This window comes from Aspergillus thermomutatus (genome assembly GCF_002237265.1).
Source record: "Aspergillus thermomutatus strain HMR AF 39 chromosome Unknown NODE_53, whole genome shotgun sequence".
Lineage (NCBI taxonomy): Eukaryota > Fungi > Ascomycota > Eurotiomycetes > Eurotiales > Aspergillaceae > Aspergillus > Aspergillus thermomutatus.
This window is the reverse complement of record NW_020798102.1, coordinates 1-21,302: the sequence shown is the minus strand read 5'-3', so window position 1 is coordinate 21,302 and position 21,302 is coordinate 1. Positions and strand designations below refer to the sequence as shown.

The following is a 21,302-nucleotide window of genomic DNA, read 5'->3' as shown; positions in this document are numbered from 1 at the left end:
GACTGCACGTAGAAAAATGACAATAAGTGTACTCCGTATGGATTGGTGCCTGACTCTTTCCCCGCAATTCCGCCGTCAGATAGCCTGCCTTAGTCTGAAAAGGGTTAGGGCGGATGCGGGTCTAGCTTCCTGGGGTCCAATCCTGGCAAACTTAGTTTGGTTTGGCTTGTGATGCCTCGGCTCAACTGATGGGCTTGACTTCATGGTGTCTAGTGTAATGAGCAAGCTAACAGCTACAGTTTGTTTAGCAGTGCTGCATCACAGTGTGCTCGAAGACGATGAGAATGCAGCTAAACAATAATGTACCAAGGTAATTAGCTATGTATGGCGCCCTGCCAATAATCTATAGATAAAATTTACATAAAATCATAACGAGCCGCCATTCTGGCGAGCCTTTTCACTCCCTTCTAGACCCTCGGCCTTCTTGCCGTTCGCCGCATCATCAGGTCCAGATTGCGCAACTGCGACGTCGTTCTCCCCAGTCCCGTCCACGGCCCTGGTGATAGCGGCCCCGATCGCCTTAGTGGTCGGTCCGAAGTCCACCCCGCTGATGAACACCTCGCTAAGAAACTCAAGTCCCGCAACAAAAGTGCAGAGGAAGCTGGCGATCAAAAAGTGGCTGATGGTGGTGCCGATGTCCAGCCACGACCCTTCATCCCGCACCATATAGAAAAAATTGAGAGTCATGACGTCCGAAATGGCCATGACAACCATGAACAGAGCGCTGGGTGCAACCTCCAGCCGGCGGTTGAGGATACCCAGATTAGCGCTGATGAGGGCAAAAGGGATGAGCAATTTCAGGATGAGCAGTGCGCCTTGGCTAAACGGAGAGAAAATTGGTATGAGACGGCAGACGCTCTCCAGCGAGAACGACGAGATTGACGCGATGTTGCCGGTGCTGAAGAAGGCTGATTGGAGAAGGAAGAAGAAAAACAGCGCCACGCGTGTGTCTGCCAGGCCAAGCGTGCGGTAGCGGTACTCCTGCCCATCGACTACCGCTGTAGCATTCAAGCCTGGCTTCTTTGGAACCGACCTACTGATTCCACCATGGTTCGCAGAGGGCGTCGCAGTGTACACATAGATGGCATGTTCCAAACGGACCCAGGTGACTAGCGTCATGCAAAAGACAAAGTAGAAAAGGCCCTCGTACGAAATGGTAAGGATGATAAAGGTGGGCGAAAATGTGAGGAAAAGTACCATCAGGCGGTGCAAGTAGTGGCTGTTAGGATACAGTCGATGGGAAAATGGCAGCAGAAGCGAGGCAACTAGGATCGTGTTAGCCAGATCTAAGTAAAGTGGTTGCGGAACAAGAGCTGGAGCCAAGCCAGTTCCTCGCAACACTTACCCAGAACGAACCAGCCAACTACTTGGTTACCAACTGGGAGACCTTGCTTGGCTTGCAAAGACGCCGCACTGGACCTGGTGACTATCAAGGCAAGCAAAACCATACCAACCTACTTAAGTCAACTGATTGCTCTGCGAATGTGTCAAGGCAGCGACATAGTAAACAGTCCCCCGTCGTGTGGTCTTGAAGACCGCCGTAGACACAAGCGAGAAGAGGAAAAGGACAAAAAAGCCGTACCTGCATGCCCATAATGACTCGTGAGCCCAAACTAGAGATAGCACCTGGCGCATGTCCTGAAGATTTACTATGTTTCAAGATGATGTCCTCGAAAAGTAGATAGAACAATCCGGTGAAGAACATTAGCAGTGCACCATAAGTTCTGCACAAACATCTCGTTAGTAAATCATCCACAAAATCAGCCTTGATAAATCAGGAAGCCTCATACATGGTGTTAATGTTTTCTACTTTGTTGGCAGGAAGCAAAGTAAAAGTACTCATGAGAGAGCACCCGACGGCCCATGTAGCGGACAGAACCGTATTCTGTCTCACAAAGTCGATACCGTGTAAAATAGGCCAAAATGACCCGAGAATGAAACAACCCGTGAATATCTCACGGTGGAAGTAGGATTGGACCTGGATGCCTTATCAGCTTGCGCTCAATGTGTCAATGTATTGCAACATACAAGAGCTTCCAGAACTCCAACAAAGGCTATGAATTGAAATCCCAATGCGATGTAGCCACCGAAAGAACGGACGTGGCTCAAAAGAATCTCGCGACCAGCGATAAGCGCTTTCCTTCGTGCAAAGACCTCTTCCCAGAAAAAGATTGGGAAAACTCCATAGAAATAGTAGCGCCACGAAGATCGTTGATATGAGAGAACCGAAAAGAGAGCAGCAAGAATAGACGTAAAGAAAATTGTACTGCCCATGGTCCGATCCGAATCCGAGGTACCGTGCAAAACATGCAGATCAATAACTGTTGTCAGCGCATATGCAATCCAGCCTAGGTATCCGAGGGTGATGATTGTTCGGAGGAAGAGCCAGTCATATGTTTGCAGATAGCGCAGCCCCTCTAGCGCAGTAGCGAATAGAGCAGCAGACCTCTGGATGGACTCATCAAAACTGCCACCGGCAATGAGGGCCTGAATCTCAGCAATATGCTCCTCCACTGAGTTCTCGCCATAATCTGCCAATGGCTCAAACGGCTTGTATCGCAGCAATGCAGCTTTCTTTTGCTCCTCCTTCACACGATACATCTCCAAGACTTCTTGCGTGTTCGCCAATGCAGCGAGCGCCTTCTCCTTTGGGCTAGCATCGATATAGTCAAGTGGCAATTGACCGACAGAGTTCACGGGGAAATCCAAGCCAGCAAGGTACGCCATGAGAGCAGCAACATCGGCCTGTGCAACATCATGCCGTTGAATGCCGTCAAGGCCCCAATCGGAAGAGAATCCATCTTCATGGCCGGTAACAGCCTCTCCCTCCGTGTACTTTGGTCCAGCAACACCAGATCCCCAGGCGACCAGAGGTGTTCTGGTATTGTCTGGATGACCATCCCCGTGACTTCCCCAATCACTCATGCCATGGTCTGCGGTGAAGATAAACGCCGTCTTGTCGTCACTGTAGAACTCTTCTATGAGTGTTGCTACCTCCTGCACCCCCTTGTCCACAACCTTAATGTTATGCAGGTATTCCTTGGAGTAGGGACGGTAGCCGTGGCCAGTGGTATCGAGTCCAAGAAGATGCAGAAAGAACACCACCTTATCCTGACGTAGCTTCGCATCCAACTCAGGATCGCTCTTCGCAGAGGCAAAAAGCTCCTTCACCTTGTTGAAGACCCAGGTATCCAATTTCGTTGCATCCATCGTAAAGTCCTCCGCCTCTTCTCCGTACATCTCCGCATCAACGCGGCCCTGAATTGCGCCCTCTTTGAACATTGCGAGAATATCCGGACTCCCCCAGCTCCAAGTATGCCGGCTTTGATTGAAGACACTGTCGAAGTTGACCGGGTTCAATTTCCAACCTGTCGTCACTGCCGAGACATCTTCGTACAGACCTGCAATGAGTGCAACATGTCCAGGTCGAGATTCGGTGGGTACTCGTGTGTGGGAGACGCCAAAGGTTCCGTGGGAGAGCACGCGCGATCGAATGAAAGGAGCGAGATAGATTGGATCATTGTCTTCTGCATCTTCACTATCTTCTGGAGAAGGGTCTGGAGCTGGCTGAAAGGCCTTGTCAGCGCGCAAGCCATCGGCAACAAACAACACAAGACGACTGGCGGGCGCATTGGCGCCAGGTTCTCGCTCGACGCCATACGATCTCATGCCGCTCACAATCGGACTGACAAAGTAAATGTCAAAAATTGAATAAGCATATATGAGATGGAACACCACCGCGAGGGTGAGAAACCCAACCCGGCCCAGACGCGCCATGTTTCCTTCACGGGCGATCCAGCTTCGGGGGATATAACAAAAGAGTGGAATGGGTCCCCCAGTAAGTATGAAGAAAGGGAGATTAAACAGTTACAATGAAGAGAAATGAATGAAAAAGGGTGGTGCTGGCGAGCTGTCAAGCATCTGCGACATGGACTGTCGCTTTTTCATGACAGCTTTGGGGAACTTGGGGATGCCTGCAACCAATTGGGGTTGCCCAATGCGGCATGCTGCGGTTACGGTGGCCCGCAGAGCCCATGACGCAGCCCCTGACGGACTATCTATCCCATTATTTGAAGGACTACCAGGGGTACTCTCATCGGAGTAAAGACATGAGAGACATGCATTACAAAAAGAATACGAGAATTCCAACATGCTTTGGTCCACGTAGATTATAAAATGTCACCAAGGAATCCTACCATGCTCGACCAGACACCTAAATTAGCTCAAGATACCTATGCAACAGGCAAAGATGCCAGGCCAAGGCTGAGAAATGCAAGAAGAATAGATATAGCAGCAATACAGAGCACTTAGTTAGTTGAATTGCGCCGCTTGGTAAGCGCATCGATGACCCGTGCGTAAAATTTTGACGCTTGCTGGCGGACAAAGGTGATATCGACTGTAAGATACTCGGGAAGAATCTCGACCAGTTCACGATCGCGATTTTCATCCAACAATGGGACATACTGGAATTCCGCCGTTTCGAAATTGGTCGATGTCATTGTCGGGACGGCCAATTTGAAGTGAAGAGCTGTCGACTTGTTAGAAACGCATCTTGTAATCCTCCCGTTTCGAAATAGGACTTACTTCCGTTGACGCCAGTCTGAAGGCAGTCATACAGGTGATCTGATTCCCTCTTTTTGACATCAAGAATGACAAGACCAGTGAGGTCACTGTATAGCTCCTCCTTTAACTGCGTGAGATGAGCTGCTTGAGCTGCCTCGGCATCAGCTACACGGTTTGCCCTGTTGTTTTTGATTGCGCTTCCAGGAACTTTCGCGGCAGCGCTTTCGAGACTTGCAGTAGTATTACGGGCAGCCGCCAGCTTGGTCTGTAAGGCTTTAATCTCCGACTGAGCCGAAGTCAGTTGGTTCTTGGTTTCTGCCGCTTGAGATTTCAATTCAGCGACTTCCGCATCCCGCTCCTTCAATTGTTTCTGGAGCGCTCGGCTTTGTTGGCCAAGCTTCTTCTGCGCTTCCAGCTCTGCCTTGAGAGAAGCAACCAAATTATTGGAAGCTGAAAATATCAGCCTTTGACGTGTGATTATACGTGAAGACCTACATACCTGTTGTCACTGCTTCGCAATGTTGTCGAAGCTTGTCCATATTGGCATTCGCCTCGACGATCCCTATCTCTCTGAGGTTACGGTAGCGATTTTCCAGTGTGTCATATTTTTTAGTCAAATCACCAAGTCTACGCCTCAACTCCGGTTCACCCGTCTTATTATCATCCGTAGAAACCCCAAGCTTCTTCTTGAGAGGAGAGCTTCCTGGTGCGCGCTGTGACGACCGCTTGCCTTTCACAGGTGATGCTGACGCTGATCGAGGGACCACGGGCTCTTCATGTAGAATGGTCTCATCAACAACTTCCATTTCCTCCTGCTCCTTCTCTGCCGCGACACTGCTGGGTTCTGTCCATTGAATGCGCCGCGATTGTCTTTTCGGCTGCTCTGGTTGCTCCTGGGGCTTTGCCGGCGACTGGACTTTTCTTGTAGCCCTCGGTGTATACTCAAATTCACCATCGGTCTGTACCTGCTTTCCAGCACTGACTTTCCTGCGTCCCCGTGTAGCTGCAGGTTTTGCCGGTTTTGCCAATTGATTTGGCTTGGTGGCAACTGGAGCATCATCCAGCTCGTCGTTCGATACAGCAACACTTCCGGGTTCTTGGACTTCGATCTCATCCTTGATTCCCTCATCTCCACCTTTATTCTCTAGAGCTTCCTGCGTTGCGCCTTGCGCCGAGTTTCTGCTGCCCTTTGGTCGTCCCCTTTTCGACGTTTTCTTCGGAGCACTGTCGGGGGCTTGTGCTTGCGCCACTGCCGAATTACGCTTTGTTTGAGCTGGCGGCTTGCTTTCAACGGACTTGGATCGTGGCCTTCCTCTCGGTCTCTTGGCTGGGCGCTCGTTTTCGCGTTGTCCTGCTTCGTCGCCACTGCCCTGCATGGCATCCGCACCATCCGAGCACGCCAGACCAGAAAGCCTGGCAGTCGCTTTCCGTTTGGGCATGTCAGGTAATACTTAAATTATATTCTCTTAACCAAACAATGATAAAACTTGGAAGGATTATACCGCACGCAAGATCGCTATACATTTGTCCGATGAAACTTGACAACACAAACCAAAACATCGCGTCCACCGTCGGACTCACCGCCTTCCACATCACTCACCGCATTGCAACAACCACATGAAGATTTCAGGCATGTGACATCCCGTCGGCAAAGCCACGATGTTCCCCGGCTCAGTGAGTGAGCGCCACAGCTTTTCATATCGCCGACAGCCGACGTTCCTGGACTCTTCGAGGTTGACTCTAATAATCAACCGAAATATCAGTCATCATAATCCCCGTTGCTAGACTCGGGAGACCGATCGTCTTCGACGTCAATAATTGGCTACTTGTTGCAGATTCCCTCATAGTCTATTACTCCTGACTCGGCCCCGTTATCATGGCTTCCGCGCGCGGTCCAAGGTGGCAGCAGTTTCTGCAAGAGCTGGTGATGGTTGCTGGTACTGTGAGTTCTATGGCTCTCGGCCCATTTTAACGAGCTCTACTTATCTTTTGATAGTCGGCCTCCGCATACTTCCTTATTCGTTACCTTCTATCGCGCCTTGATTTTGACCCAGAGAGCCAGAAGAAAGAAGAGCAACGGCGCAAATCTGCTGCCATTCTACGGAAGCTCGACGGTGGAGATGAATCAGACGGCGACTCACCACGCAGAGGGGCTAAAAGAGCACGCCGACAAAGGAGAGGAGATTTGGTCCTCAACCAATACGAGCAAGCCATCGCTATGGATGTTGTCGCTCCCGATGACATTCGTGTTTCATTTGAGGATATTGGAGGTTTGGACGATATTATCGAAGAGCTTAAAGAATCCGTGATTTATCCTCTGACCATGCCTCATCTCTACTCATCCACTTCATCGCTTCTCAATGCGCCGTCGGGAGTATTGCTTTATGGCCCACCAGGGTGCGGAAAGACTATGCTTGCTAAAGCGCTGGCACATGAGAGCGGCGCGTGCTTCATCAATCTACATATTTCCACCTTGACTGAGAAATGGTATGGTGATTCGAACAAGCTGGTCAACGCGGTCTTCTCGTTAGCGCGCAAGCTGCAGCCCTCGATCGTCTTCATCGACGAGATAGACGCAGTTCTCGGCACAAGGCGGAGTGGTGAGCACGAGGCAAGCGGCATGGTCAAAGCCGAATTCATGACGCACTGGGATGGCCTCACCTCCGCAAATTCTCTGGGTGAACCGCAGCGGGTTGTTGTTCTCGGAGCCACGAATCGCATCCAGGATATCGACGAAGCGATCCTTAGGCGGATGCCGAAGAAGTTCCCCGTCACCCTTCCTCCGGCCGCACAGCGACTCCGAATTCTCAGTTTGATACTCAAAGATACCAAGGTCGACCGGGAAAACTTTGATCTTCATTACTTGGTCAAGGCAATGGCGGGAATGTCCGGCAGTGATATCAAGGAGGCCTGCCGGGATGCCGCCATGGTCCCTGTTCGAGAATTGATTCGACAAAAGAAGGCAGATGGCCTCCAGATGACATCTGTAAATCCGACTGAAGTTCGCGGCCTTCGTACAGAGGACTTTTTCTCTCGAGCCGGAAGCGTCAGGGTCATTCCGCAACCCGCCCAGCCCCAGACACAACCTACCAGCAAAGCCAGTTCGGAGAAAGAGTGGAGCACAGCTGAATCAGATGCAGCATCTGAAGTCGAGGCACGACCCGCTGAGATGGCCGAGCCGCCTGAATAAACACAATCTTTTAGTGATTGGGATGATTTGCTCGTCTATTGTCCTTGATACCAATGTATACAGCACACCGGTTATGGCGTTGATTTTGGGTATACAGTTTCTTGCAGTCATATATTATTTCTGATATCTTCCGGGTCCTTTCAGTCTATGATTGCTGGCTTTGGCTACCTAATACTTGCGACACAAGCTCTTTGCCATAATATGCCATTGTTTATAGACTTTTGATAGCTCTTGCATGATGACCGAAAGAATCTCCCTCTCTCAAAATTCAAGGATCCTAGATATGTATGGAGACCGAGATCACCTCATTGTTCCTCGATGTGGCAAATCACACACTTGACTTGTTCCACTACGAGATGAGTAAAATTTCATTGAAAATGAAAATAGTGGTGGACATTAGGACAGACTTCAATTCACAGATATTGTTTTTCTTTTTTTCCATTCTGATAGGCACTCGACGTGGATAATGCCCAGGCCGTATTGGGGGTGCCATAGACTAATACTACCAGACATACGTATGAAGCGGGTACGGCAGTGGCTCGATTCTTGGAGAGAGGCGGCAACAAGACACTTGCCGATCACAAGAAGAACCTCAGCGATTACGAAAGTTGCTCTCTGTTCCTGTTCGCTATTATTCTATCTAGTCTACTCTTTTCAGGTCTTTCAAGTGTTGATGACCTTTTCCCGTGCAAGGACCCTACCGCGATTTATTGAAACTGAACACTTGGCGCTCCTTGGGTCCAGTCCTTTCGTTTACTCCATCTAAGAACATTGCGGGTCGTCATCACAAGGAGTCCACCAACTCCTGCCGCATCCCGCGCCCCCAACCCCCCAATATCTGGCCAGCTTTCTACACTTCCCCTGTTGCCTCACTCTGTACGCCTGCAGACTTCAATACTCATCTCGAAGGGAAAGATACCATCCAAAATATTCGTGGTCGCTCGTTCTTCCCCATCCGCCCCTGGTCCTGCGATTGCGATACTGTGACTGGATGACGAATGGTCTATCTTAAGTAGAGAGACCTCCGATGGCAATCTATGCCTTGGTGATCTCACATGCTGAGTTAAGCTCCTAAGGAAGTGCTTGCGACGTCCATCAAAGCGCGGACGTCCATTGTCTTTCATTTTCGCCGGGAATGAGTTCCAACAATGGCATTATTGACACCTTCAGCCTCGGGGCCGCCAGTACAAACACCAGCAGTAGATCTACGTCCACTGTCCGACCACGTACCCGCCGCTTGATATCGGTTGATGATGTTACCGACGAGGACTATGGAAGACCAATGCAGTCCACCGGGCTTTCCACCACAACGCTTTCAGGAGAATCCTCCGCTATCCGTTCGCGCGGTGCCACCCCATCACCCCACACATCCCGCGGAGCGTCACCCCTTCCAATGCGGCATCCTTCGCGCGCCACCGAATCGTTTAATCGAGATAATCTCAATGGATTTGGTGTTCCTCTAGGCGGGCTCGGTCAGACAGGGAAGGCACAGACCAAGTTCTCCGATTCTTCGCGGGCTGCGGTGGATTTCCTAGATGTTTCTTGGACTTCCTTACAAAGCCTGGCTTCTTCTTTTCTGGGGAGCGATATTGCCCGATCCGAATCTAATGGGACGGCACGAACGCATTCGAGGAAGCCTTCTCGACCAGACCCGTGCATGAGGGCTACTCCAAAGATACCTTCAGCATGGGGTCCGTCGGCCCCGTCCACATCGGAAATTGGAGCTGGAACAAAGGAAGAGAGACAGGCTATGTTGCAGGCGAAGAAGCGGGAGGCTCTACTACTAGCAGATACGGGTCTGGTGTCTAATCGCGACACTCGGCACAAACGGCGAGATTCCTGTGATCAAACGGGCCATTCGGCGATCGATCCAAAGCAGGACGAGGATGCTTTAGCGTATATACATCACGTTCAGCCCAACGACAGCATCACCGGGGTTGCGATCAAGTATGGTTGTCAACCAGCGATTTTCAGAAAGGCCAATGGGTTTTGGCCCAGTGATAGTATCCAGAGCAGAAAGACCGTGCTCTTGCCGGTCGCTTCCTGTTCTGTGAAAGGACGGCCGGTCCGTGCCCAACCCGAAGTTGATCTTCTGAGCGGCAGCGTTTCGAATCGGGATTCTCTAGAGGATTTAAGTGGAAGCTCCATAGCACCTGCACCAAGTTCAGGCACTCGAGCTTCCTCTGCCGAGGGCGAAGCATCTACGGAATTGCCGCTTGAAGGGGAGGCAGATAGGATCTGGAAGCATCAGTCGTGGGTGCAGATCGATGGGTTTCCCGCGCCAGTAGAGATCGGCCGCGTTCCTCGCAGAGCATTGGGGTTCTTCCCCCGTACACGACGAAAATCTCTGTCTTACACAGACTCCGAACCTCGTTCGTCGATATCCGGTCGCGAGCGGACGGCAACCCTATCCTCAACTCTGTCTTCGCCGACAGAGTCACCATCATCGCAAGCGTTCACCGCACAGAATCGAAGCACCACAGACCCTTCAAGGTCGCGAACCATGTCTAATGCCAAGCCGAGACCGCACCACCAACGACAACGTAGCAATATACAGCTCGTGGGAACAGGAGTCGGAACGCTCGATCGCAGTGCGATGGCTCCAGGACCAGCTCTCGATGGATTGAGTAAATTTGTCGCACAACATCTGCCAAATTTAGCTCCTGCTCCTGCTCCCCCTAGCCTGGGAAGGACACCGTCCGAGTATGCGTCGGCTACAGCTTCCACCGCCTCGACTAGCCTTGACAACATAGGGGGTGCCGTCGAAGGCTGGGTGAGAAAAATGACAACTCGAGCGAAAGCAGGTCTCAGCGACCTACAACAGGGCGCCCAATCGTATCAGGGCAATAGCCGTGCGGGGACGAGACGTGGCATGGGAGATTTAATTGAACTGAACGATGGCTTGGAGTCAAGGAATTCATCTGGCCTTCTGGCAGGGAGTTTGCGGAAACCGGATCTGAGCCGGTCGGGATCAAACCTGCATGACGCATCCTCATTGAGAGGACGTTTTTCCAGTCCTTCATCATCCGGAACGAGCAGGACTCGCACGGGTGGATCAAACCTAGGCTATGGCGACCGAGTGAAGGATGACTGACCTCACGCACAATGTTCATAGTTGCTAGGTCTCGCAATTCTGGCTTCTGTCTTTTCTGGTCTCAGGATCATCACTCATCTAATTGGCGCTCGGCATTCTTTCTGCCATCCGGAGTACTCATACAACCAGCATGGCGCCGCAGGACAGCACTGCTGATATACAACGTGATTTGACTCCTCATCATATTGCTAGAGGGTGTTGGGATACCCGTTGATTCGTTTCTTGCTTCGATCCGATGTATTTAGCTGAAGCAGCTCATACCCATTTTCAGATAATTCACTTTGAGATAGATTCATCAGCGTTTGTTCGTACACCGTTCTATTCTGCAGTACAGATCTTTCTACAGGCTATGCCGAATGTTTCTGGACACTGTAGAGATAGCAATGTTTCCTTGAGTTAATGAACAACTTAAGACGCCTAAGAAAACATGAAGCTCGGGTTGGCATTCTGCCTCTTACTCTCCCCAACAACGAAATCTGAGAAAACAGGCACAGTCTCACCAGACCACCTTTGACAGCCATGGCTGCTGATGGCAGGGGAGCACTCGAACGCCGTCCTTATTATAAATGCCAAACTATCTGGTTCCAACGATGAAGGCGGGCTCAGACAACCAGACACGACCATGGGTCGTGCACTCCATTATTGCATCGGTCTTCTCGCCGGTACTATGAATGATAGTCTTACAAGTCGACAAAGCTGAAGGCATCAAAACTGTGATCAAAGCTTCTCATGGGTACTGCAGATAGACAGTCAAGTTGCTGTCCGATTTAGCTTTGGGTAAAGTGCTGCAGACGGAGAAATTGATGTAGTTCCGCTCAGTGCCAGTTGACGCTAGCGAGCGTCACTGCGTCTCTTCTCAAATACTTCCACCTATCGTCTGCTTCCCTTGGTACTCTCCAACATCAAGAGACGGATGTGTATCCACTTCCCCGGATTTACTCCATTTCTACGGAGTATTGACAAAGCATTGATGAAGATGCGGAGAACCTCCAACATGGGGACGACATTTAACAGGCTCGTTCCCGCAGAAATGGCATCACAGCTGGTCTTGCGCAGGGTTTCTCAGCGACGGGGACAAGACCAACATGTCGCACCGAATCACCTCTCTTCCCTGGCTGTCTCTCGCATTTGGCGCGTTGAGCGTTGCTCTGCCGAGCTCGCAGATCCAAAGTGCCGTTGCAGACTATCCAACGACCACCCTCAGTGCAAGCCATCACTCCGACTCGAAAACTGTCTTTGTAGGCCGTTCCCTACCGGAGTTTGATCAGGAACTGTTCCTGGGCATCAAGTATGCGGACCAGCCCGTTCGATTTACACCGTCGAGCTTGAAAACATCCTATGCTGCCAATGACAGTAACTCGGGCCCCTATGACGCCTCCGGGGCTGGTCTGGCTTTATCGAAGGGCACAGTGCTGTACAATGCCACCCAATACGGGCACGAATGTCCCGGCTACGGATCGGACGAGACGAAGCTGGTCAATCTGGGGCTGATCACCTTGAATGAAGACTGCCTGAACCTCAATGTCATTCGCCCTTCGCGGAAATCGGATCATGAGGAATTGCTTCCGGTGATGATTTGGATTTTCGGAGGTGGATGGCAGCAGGGAGCTACTGCTGATCCGAGGTATGGTTCTATCGGCCAGCAGTACTGGACGTACTGACATGTGTCCTTGATAGATATAATATGAGCTATATCCTTCATCAAGGAGCTCTGAATGACAAGCCAGTGCTTGGCGTCTCGATCAATTATCGTGTTGCCGCGTTTGGATTCCTGGACTCAGAGGAAGTTAGGGTATGTATCAATACAAATGTTCAAGGCTATGCTGACGGTCCAGGCTACTGGCAATAACAATCTGGGTCTACGGGATCAACGAGTCGCCATGCGATGGGTCAAGAAGAACATCAAGGCGTTTGGGGGTGATCCCGACAGAATCACCATCTGGGGAGAATCTGCGTGAGTGAAAAATCGCCACTCCGATCTGTGCAATGCTGACTCGAGCAGAGGTGCCTACAGCGTTGGAGCTCATTTGGTTGCCAATGGTGGTGACAATGAGGGTCTTTTCCGGGCCGGTACGTCCTCACTCTAGCATCCACTTTTCAGAAGGCTCACATGGTCGTAGCAATCATGGAATCTGGTAACGCTGTTGGACCCCCATGGAACGGCACGGACTGGCATCAGCCGATGTACGACCGCATCGTGAACAAGACAGGGTATTCTCAATCGCGCGATACTGGGAGAGTTTATGCTGACATTTGTAGTTGCTCGACATCCTCGGATACACTCCAGTGTCTGCGAGAAGCCCCGTACGAGTCCTTGTACGACGTGGCATATGAGGGCCTGGAATGGTTCGCCGCCGTCGACGGGTCCTTTATCAAGGAGTACCCTCAGATTAGTTACACTGAGGGCCGACTGGCAAAGGTACCCATTCTCCTTGGATCCAACACAGACGAGGGGACCAGCTTTGGTACTACAGGGACAAACACCGATGAAGACTGCATTAACCAACTCATATGTGCGTTGTTCTGTCTCTCGTGAAGGCTAATGACTGACAACGACAGCCTCGAAACGCTGGGTGCTCACCCGCGAAGAAGCCACGCAGCTTCTCGCGTACTACCCCAACGACCCTGCCCTGGGATGTCCCTACGGCTGGGGAAACGTGACATGGCCGAAGCTGGGACTGATGTACAAACGGTACGAATCGATGGCAGGAGATCTGACCATGGCCGCACCAAGACGGCTGCTTGCGGAGACCATGGCCAAGTACACGAAACAAGTCTACTCTTATCGATGGGACGTGCCAGCCCTAAATACAAGTAGCACCATTGGTGTCGGACATTTTGCAGAGGTAGCTGCCACCACCTTGCATATGACACCCATGGCTCATTTTGTCGTACAGATCCCCTTCGTCTTTGCAAATCCCGTGCAAAGCATTACACCGCTCGGTACTGATCCCGCCCGTCTTGAACTGGGCAACATGGCCGCTCGAATGTGGACGTCCTTCGTGACGGACCTGAATCCCAATGGACATGGAGGTACGTCCCTGTCGTGACTTGAATGAGAAAACGCCTGACACGCATAGTACCGCAAATCCCACAATGGCCCAAGTACACACCAGGAAAGAGGGCGTCAAACTTTGTCTTTCGTTTGCCTAGAAATGGAAGCTATGTGGAGCGGGATGACTACCACGTGGATGGGATGGATTATATCAACAGTATTGCACGATAAAGTCAGCTTGAAGTTCAGCCGAGAAGACTCGTCTTGGATTGAGGCTCAAGCCATATCTATAAGGGCAACATGACAGATACTAAGCGCCGACATGGATGTCGAGGAAAGATACTCAAGACAAAATGATGGCTTTCGTCAACTGGTCACGTACCCTGCCAACTGGTAGCCAACTGGCAGCCAACTGGCAAAGCCATTTGCAAACGAGATCACCTACGTGTGATGTTCCATAGAGTCAACCAAAGTACCATTAATGTAACTTCAACCCTTTTTCTATCTATTCAGCAGTATAGATCTCATCTGACTATCAGTTACAAGACTCAGACATACGGTCCTGCCAAACCTGCCAAAGTGCCAAACCCACGACATCACCTCTCCCAGATCAACACTTAATCAAATACACTGGTTTCTAATCTTGAGAAGCTCGACCTCACTTTAATCATCAGCAACAGCGTCAGCATCAGCATCAGCATCTCGAATCGAACCCAACTAGGGTCAGAAACTCACAACACAAGAGAAGCATTCGGCGGAATCAGCCCCGGAAAGCCCCTACAGTACACCCATTAGACTGCACTTCAACTCCCCTTCCACTCAAATGAGGGACATACTTCTCTCCATACGCATAATCCCTACCACCATCAATCAGCCAACATCACAACAGATAGAAGTAGAAGCCATACCCACTCATCGTCAATATAGCCTTCTCCCCAAGAGTCATCTGCGGAACGCCCTCGTCCCAGCCTACAGCCAGCATGAACAAATGACCCACCATATCAAAGACTGGAAAAGTGTGAAACGTACCCCGAATGACATCGCCCGTCCCGATAGTCGCTTTCAGTGGGCCCTGTCTCTTCGAGCTGTCGAATCTGGTAAAGAGAAGAAAATCAGCTTCCGCCGAAGCTCTTTATTCTGAGTTTCACGCTATTACAGTGGAGTTGTACATACTCCTTCCCTTTATGGTGATCCGGGTTCGATTCATCGTACAGATAGCCCGTGTAGTTGAGTTCGACCGGGTCGCCGGGCTTGGGGTGGTCTTTGCCGTTGCCCATTCGGAGGATTTCTCTTTGGACGCCCATTGTATTCCTAGAAAGTGGGATTAATGTGAGGAAGGGTGGTATTCTGTTTAAAATTGAGATTGGGGAGAGTGTAGGGTGTAGAGGTGGAGGTGGATGGAGGGAGATTGAGGTCATATCGGGTGGATTTGATGTAATCATTTCATATGGAGGCCGATTGTTGGATCCGTGAGGGTAACGTTTCAGGGGGATGATTCATTGTGGTAATGAAGTATCTAGGTTCAATGCTCTGTATTCGCCTGTAATAAGTGTTTGGTTTGGTCGTTTGATATGCGAGTTGGTATTAACGTTTGACCTCGTGCTGGCGCTTTGTCGAGGTATACCAGCAATCCCAGATACATAAGACTGAATGAAGCAGTGAGGTCAAGTTTCGAGCGTGCTCCTGCTGATGCTTCCTTGTTGTAAGGTAACTGTGCATTAGTTTGATGGTATCTGCAGATGTGTGCAGTCTACTTGTCTAGCTAGCCACCTGCCAGAAAGACATCTTCTTCAACTCATCGACATGGATCGACCGGATCTGTGTCCGCGGAAACCGCTCGTCCACCGCCGGCCCATCCCCCAGCTCCAGATAATGCAAAGTCGAGATACCAGCCTTCTCCACGAACGCCAGCACTCGGTGATAATTCAAGCCAACCTGGTCCAGCCCGTGGCTATCATCCGAAAGGACAAAACGGCCTCCTCGTGCCAGGAATTCCTACTACCGTCAGTCACCTTCCTGCCTCAGAGAACGACAAGCCAGCTCACTCTGCAAATCTCCTCCTTGGGATAAGGCTCACTCATCCCCTTCCGCAACGCAGCCGAGTTCAGCTCCAGCATGCCCCCGTACCCAGAGATGAACTCCAGGTTCCGAAGGATCCGCTCCCACACCCCAGGCCACTGTTTGAAGCTGCGCTCGGGATCATCGCTCTTCAATTTAATCAGATCAAAGTGCCCCACGACGAGCGGCTTCAGCTGCGTCAGCATATCCAGCTGCTCGTCAAAGTAGTGCTCGAACAGACGCTCGTCCGTGCCGCCTGCCAGCTCACGAGCCTTTTCATACATAGGCCGGTCATAGTCGATTGGGACGGTCAGCGTATGATGCACGGACCCCATGAAGAACTCGAATGGGAACCTCGAGAGGCTCTGCTCGATCAGTGTCCGCGACTCGGGACGGATCCAGTCAATCTCGAACCCGATGAGGATCTGAATCTGGTGCGCGTATTTCTCGCGCAGCCGGACGGCCTCTGCGAAGTATGCGGCTTCGTTGGCGACCAGGGCGGCTTCGTTGTCGCCGGCTTCGATCTGATGAGTCAGTGGTGTGGTTTGGGATAAAGTCTACTTGGGGCGTACCTCCTCCGGATAAAAGTCTTCTTTTCCTCGGGGCATGTGCTCGGTCAGACAGAAGACTTTGAACTTCTTTGAGATGGCCAATTGGACGATTTCCTCGAGTGAGTCTTTGGCATGGCCCGGGCAGAACTGGCCCGAGTGGCTGTGGTGTGAGAACGGCATGACTGCACAGGTCTTTGAGATTGAGCTTGTAATAGAAGAGAGGTCACACAGACAACGAACCTTGGTTGAAGAGATGGTAAGACCTGGGGCACTACGCAGTAGATAGTTTAGAGGTGGATGTTGATGATTGATAGCAAGTAGTATGCAGATGTCAGCGCAAGCAGCCAATGGAACGCTGCACTGAGACTGCGTGGGGAAGGAGAAATGCCCCGCCCTAGGATATTCGGCTGAGAGGATACAAGAAGATATCGATATCAAATTAATGTTAGGATTGAGACTTAATGGATCTGTTTTGACAGACCAACGACGAATGATGCTAAGGATACATCTGAGGATAAGTTGAAACAACAATAGACGAAGAAAAAAATGAGATAACAAGTCCGCCGACCCACTATCCAGCTTCAGACCTGGTAACTTTTTCGCAATATTCACAATATTTGCAACATTGCGTTCGAGTATTCTCTTATTCTACATCTACACTATATCATACAAGACCAGTCATTGTGGACTTTGTGGTCAATATACCCAGAACTCCCATTACTTAGGACAATGGAGGTGATGCCATATCATTCATTCAGGATACGTAAGGTCACAACGGTAGGCACTTCCACCCCTTCTGACGCACTCTTGCAGAAAGGAGAATGGATAAGCATCATCTGCCACTCAGTGACGGGAGCACTCTGTCTACGTATCTTTCATCAGAACTGGACAAAAAGGGGTTGCCTCCCATTGTATAAAAGCGTAGGGAAACAACACGAAGTGTATCACATCATGCGTGGGGAATTGTCCGGAACACAGCTTCTTTCCCACTCGAGCCGAAATGACATTCTGAGTTTGAGCTTGGATTGCGTTCATGAGAGCCCAAAGAGGTTGTTGCATGTAGTGAGCCTCACTCCTGCTGGTTATCAAAATTCGTAGAGATCGGTGGGCCTCTCACCACCATCAAGTCGAAAAACTCGGTGCTGGTGAATGGTCGAGCATGTCCAAATCAGTGTAGAGACTTTCTTGACCGCGTGTGAACCTGAACGTGCTCGCGTATCGCAGCAGGAGTAATCAGGATCGTTAATCCTCAGGGGATGTCTCGTGGAGGAATCCTTCGACAATCCCAGAACCACGCGCCGGGACACCAGCAGACGGCTCCTCGTGTTCCTCGCATGAGACACGAAAATGTCCATCTCATCCCGAAGATAGCCTATCCGCAGCATCATTGCATCCGAAGAGGACCAAGGCATCAATAACCCTCAACCCAATAGACCTTCAACCAGCCGCAAGCACAGTAGCAACCACATAGTCCCCGTCATGCGAGATGGACAATTTGCCTACTCTGCCTTCACTACTCCCGCTTCCACTCAAAGGATCCAAGTACACAATCTCCGGTCTACCCTGATCAACCTCACCAACCCTAACAATAACATCCTTCCATCCGAGGGACGCCGCGCCGGCCGGAGCGGCTTTACGTGCTGCCTCTTTTGCGGCGAAGCGGCCTGCCAGCCAGCGCGCCATGTCTGGGGTTATTGCGCTGGGCTCAGCTTTTTCTGCACCGGATGATGGCGGTAGGAGGGAGAATCTGGTGCGGAAGTCTTGCTGTTCTTGTTCGTGGAGGATGCGCCGGGTAAAGCGGTGGAGGTAGTCGGGACGGTTGATGAGGCGGAGGATTCGGGGGAGATGAACGATGTCCGTCCCTATATTTAGGGAGTATGGGAAGGGAATTGGTCTCATAGGTGGTTTTTGATCATCCTAGAGTTTTGGAGACGGATCACTGTAGGACGATTGAGGGTTCGGAGACGCTGTTTGTTATTTAGAGATCATGTGACTGTCAGTTTGGTGGCTTCTTGGAAGCAATAGTGAAACCCTGAATTATGATGATATACTGGAAAATGAACGACAGGTAAAGCTTTGGCGAATACTGTCTAATCGCTACTCAGTACACGCCAATGATATACTCATGTGCTTGCTCGTATGTTTGCTCGTATGTTTGCTGCATGCTACGAAGCCGCTTTACATTTACTCTTCCTTCTAAGCTATAGTCACTCTGCTCACGGACTAAGATCACCTGGAACTGAGGTATCCTAAGCGCAGACAAATCTTCATGCCCGAGTCATCTGGTATCAAGTTGGAGAGAACAACCTCAAATGGCGTATACCTCTATTATGTACAGACCATCAGCACCACTGGCACAGCCATTGAGCCTCATCACCAGCGAATCCTGACACACACACGACTGAAGGGATCTCGTCTAATTATCGCAAGCATTCATCCAATTATAGGATCGTTTTCATGATGGATATATCTCGCGTTCAGTTTCCTTTTCATCGTGCATCAGCAGTTGTCCTCGAGTGAGTCCCTATCGTTCAAGGGAGACGCTCTAATGATCCGATTTCTTTTGCTCCCCGTTTACTTGGTTCAAGAAGTCCCTATGGTGACCGCGCGGTTAGCCCTCACTGAAAGCAGCTTGCCGTGCCAGTAACTCCAAATGTGCAGAGTTGGTATGCAATTGGAGGTCATTAGAGGTCAATGGAGCACAAGGATAGACCAAATATGTGTATGATTATGAGTGGAAACATACTGGATGAACTTCTCCTCGTCCTTGGAAGAGGCCTGAATGGGAGGAGTGGCCTGCTTCTTCTGACCACCACCGCGAGTCGAGAGGAAAATACCACCGAACAGGGTTCCCATGACGCCCATGGCGAGCTGAATTGATTAATCAGAATCAGTGATATGCCATAGCAATGCCATCAGGGACTTGAATCCAGTTCGGCTGTCGTAGCATAAACGAAGACATGGCAGGGGAGACCGGGGGAACATACGACGTGGGAGCCGACCTGCTTGCCGGCAATCTGGTAGTAGACGACCATGGTGATGGATTGGAGGTAGATTTGACAGAGGAGGGATAGACGCGGCGAATGGAGCGATGCGAATAATAGGACCTGCGGAAGCAATCGTCAAAGCCGGCAGCGATGGAAGTTGACAGCGCGGCTCGGCCTTTTCCTCATTGGGTTAGAGGAGCTGCTGACTGATCCGGATGGTTTGAGGTCCCGTGATATCACGTGGGAAATGCATGACATAATGGATTTGCTTGGGATCATGTGATGTTCCGGCTCGGTCCGAATCAGAAGACGGATTCGGGAAGTTCCGCAGCACCGCATCACAATACTTTGACAGCACAAACGGCCAACAACCGCAGGTGATCAGTTGATTACAGGATGTCAGCCGAAGTAGATGCTCTAATTTCATTGCTAGAGTCATCACTACAAAAACAATACTGCTCGACATGAATCTTTGTTGTGAGGACCCAGAGTGGCAGTGCAGGCACGGGACCAAAGGAAGCACCCGAAGAACCTCGGGGCAAAGATGCCTCCACGCTGAGATGAATTACTCCGTCCTCAATACTACCCCGGCTACTGCGAGCTGTGCAGCTCTTCGGGTGCCGTGCGGTTACTGGGGAGGACAAATCAGAGGAAAAGAAATGGATGAGAGGATATTATTCTTCCGGAGCACGTCCCTGGCTTTCTATCAATCGATGTATCCTTTTTTTCAACTTTACTGTGCTCTGTTGTTGTAGCTTGTAGCTTCTCTCTTACGGTTACGTACCTCTATCACTGTACATACAGAGCACATATACCCTTCATTCCAGACCTTCACTCCTTGTCAAGTCACGCTTTTTCTTTTTCGGCCAAGTTCAAAGCATGTTCTGGAGGAAGCATCACGATGAGACTCCCGCAGACACACCGCAGCAACCGATCCCCCGCGAGAAACTTCCTTCTCAACTTCAGAAGATAGTTGACCAGGATGATGGCTTCTACGATGATATCTACTCCCCATAGTATGTTTTATCCTGGCGCATCCTGTCGCTACTGCTTCAAAGTGGCCGTCCACTGTCGCGCGTCCAAGTTTACCATGCCCAAACTATGGCATCATCATCTCCGCCAGTCCCCGCATACATTCAAGAATGCTGGATTTTCCCCCCACCAAACTCACCACCATTCCAACCCACAACCTCACCACCACAAGTCCGCAACGCAGTGACAAACCCATCAACTAACATGGACAGCTCCGTCGATTCCACCGACACCCCCTACCGATACGCCGGTTACGCCAACCGCATCCGCACCATCCTCCTCTCCGCCCACCGCTACGTCGCCTACACCTCCGACATAGGCGAGTCCTTCCGCCCCGTCGCACACCCCTACCTCGTGCGCACCGCCTACGGCATCTCCTGGACCTATCTGCTCGGCGATGTCGCCCACGAAGGCTACAAAGCCTACCTGCGCAACCGGCACGCCCTCGCCCCACCCGGCGAGGCCTACAAGGACGCCAAGGACCTCTCGCCCAACGAGGTCGTCAAGGGCATGGCAACAGGCGACATGGGCAGTCCCAGCGCTGCCGGCGCCGAGCTCGCCCCCTGGCCGACAACCCGCATCCCCCTCATCGAGGACTACCGCATGGTAATGGCCAAGCGGGCCGTGTTCCAGAGCATCGCAAGCATGGGGCTGCCGGCGTTCACGATCCACTCGGTGGTCAAGTACACAGGGCGGGTGATGAAGAACAACAAGAGCGTGTTCCTGCGGACCTGGACGCCTATCGGTGTATGTGCCCCCTGCCTTTACACATCGAGGCAGATTCCATATGCCGACCTGAGAACCCCTGCAGTCTTGAATCGCCAGTGTCGTC

General features: G+C 51.0%; 9 protein-coding genes across 9 annotated transcripts; 4 read left to right on the top strand and 5 right to left on the bottom strand.

Moving 5' to 3' along the window:
- Positions 1-366: 366 nt before the first annotated feature.
- MCD4 (mannose-ethanolamine phosphotransferase MCD4) lies at positions 367-3,777 on the bottom strand (the record flags this gene model as incomplete). The annotated part of the gene is made up of 5 exons (XM_026756320.1): positions 367-1,265; positions 1,346-1,454; positions 1,583-1,724; positions 1,791-1,978; positions 2,029-3,777. 5 exons carry the CDS (start codon positions 3,775-3,777, stop codon positions 367-369), a joined length of 3,087 nt encoding a protein of 1,028 aa, XP_026615947.1.
- Positions 3,778-4,307: 530 nt separating this feature from the next.
- CDV56_102421 (putative chromosome segregation protein (Pcs1)) lies at positions 4,308-6,002 on the bottom strand (the record flags this gene model as incomplete). Its single annotated transcript, XM_026756040.1, has 3 exons — positions 4,308-4,528; positions 4,585-5,013; positions 5,063-6,002. 3 exons carry the CDS (start codon positions 6,000-6,002, stop codon positions 4,308-4,310), a joined length of 1,590 nt encoding a protein of 529 aa, XP_026615946.1.
- A 437-nt stretch (positions 6,003-6,439) lies between these two features.
- On the top strand, positions 6,440-7,753 carry CDV56_102196 (protein-degrading AAA family ATPase MSP1; the record flags this gene model as incomplete). Its single annotated transcript, XM_026755815.1, has 2 exons — positions 6,440-6,505; positions 6,560-7,753. The coding sequence occupies 2 exons, from the start codon at positions 6,440-6,442 to the stop codon at positions 7,751-7,753; spliced, it is 1,260 nt and encodes a 419-aa protein (XP_026615945.1).
- A 1,135-nt stretch (positions 7,754-8,888) lies between these two features.
- CDV56_101763 (putative LysM domain protein) lies at positions 8,889-10,847 on the top strand (the record flags this gene model as incomplete). Its single annotated transcript, XM_026755382.1, has 1 exon — positions 8,889-10,847. The coding sequence occupies one exon, from the start codon at positions 8,889-8,891 to the stop codon at positions 10,845-10,847; it is 1,959 nt and encodes a 652-aa protein (XP_026615944.1).
- Positions 10,848-11,932: 1,085 nt separating this feature from the next.
- Positions 11,933-14,073, top strand: CDV56_101308 (putative triacylglycerol lipase (LipA); the record flags this gene model as incomplete). Its single annotated transcript, XM_026754927.1, has 8 exons — positions 11,933-12,471; positions 12,525-12,639; positions 12,683-12,801; positions 12,850-12,917; positions 12,968-13,058; positions 13,107-13,360; positions 13,407-13,880; positions 13,928-14,073. The coding sequence occupies 8 exons, from the start codon at positions 11,933-11,935 to the stop codon at positions 14,071-14,073; spliced, it is 1,806 nt and encodes a 601-aa protein (XP_026615943.1).
- Positions 14,074-14,463: 390 nt separating this feature from the next.
- Positions 14,464-15,146, bottom strand: FPR1B (FKBP-type peptidyl-prolyl cis-trans isomerase; the record flags this gene model as incomplete). Its single annotated transcript, XM_026754755.1, has 6 exons — positions 14,464-14,503; positions 14,578-14,619; positions 14,679-14,699; positions 14,751-14,811; positions 14,872-14,936; positions 15,016-15,146. The coding sequence occupies 6 exons, from the start codon at positions 15,144-15,146 to the stop codon at positions 14,464-14,466; spliced, it is 360 nt and encodes a 119-aa protein (XP_026615942.1).
- A 454-nt stretch (positions 15,147-15,600) lies between these two features.
- CDV56_100909 (histidinol-phosphatase) lies at positions 15,601-16,631 on the bottom strand (the record flags this gene model as incomplete). Its single annotated transcript, XM_026754528.1, has 3 exons — positions 15,601-15,837; positions 15,888-16,424; positions 16,473-16,631. 3 exons carry the CDS (start codon positions 16,629-16,631, stop codon positions 15,601-15,603), a joined length of 933 nt encoding a protein of 310 aa, XP_026615941.1.
- Positions 16,632-17,888: 1,257 nt separating this feature from the next.
- On the bottom strand, positions 17,889-19,486 carry CDV56_100469 (uncharacterized protein; the record flags this gene model as incomplete). Its single annotated transcript, XM_026754088.1, has 3 exons — positions 17,889-18,345; positions 19,198-19,322; positions 19,439-19,486. The coding sequence occupies 3 exons, from the start codon at positions 19,484-19,486 to the stop codon at positions 17,889-17,891; spliced, it is 630 nt and encodes a 209-aa protein (XP_026615940.1).
- Positions 19,487-20,317: 831 nt separating this feature from the next.
- Positions 20,318-21,217, top strand: CDV56_100040 (mitochondrial fission process 1 family protein; the record flags this gene model as incomplete). The annotated part of the gene is made up of 2 exons (XM_026753659.1): positions 20,318-20,454; positions 20,683-21,217. Coding segments are annotated over 2 exons (672 nt in total), but the record flags the coding sequence as incomplete, so codon positions are not given.
- Positions 21,218-21,302: the final 85 nt, after the last annotated feature.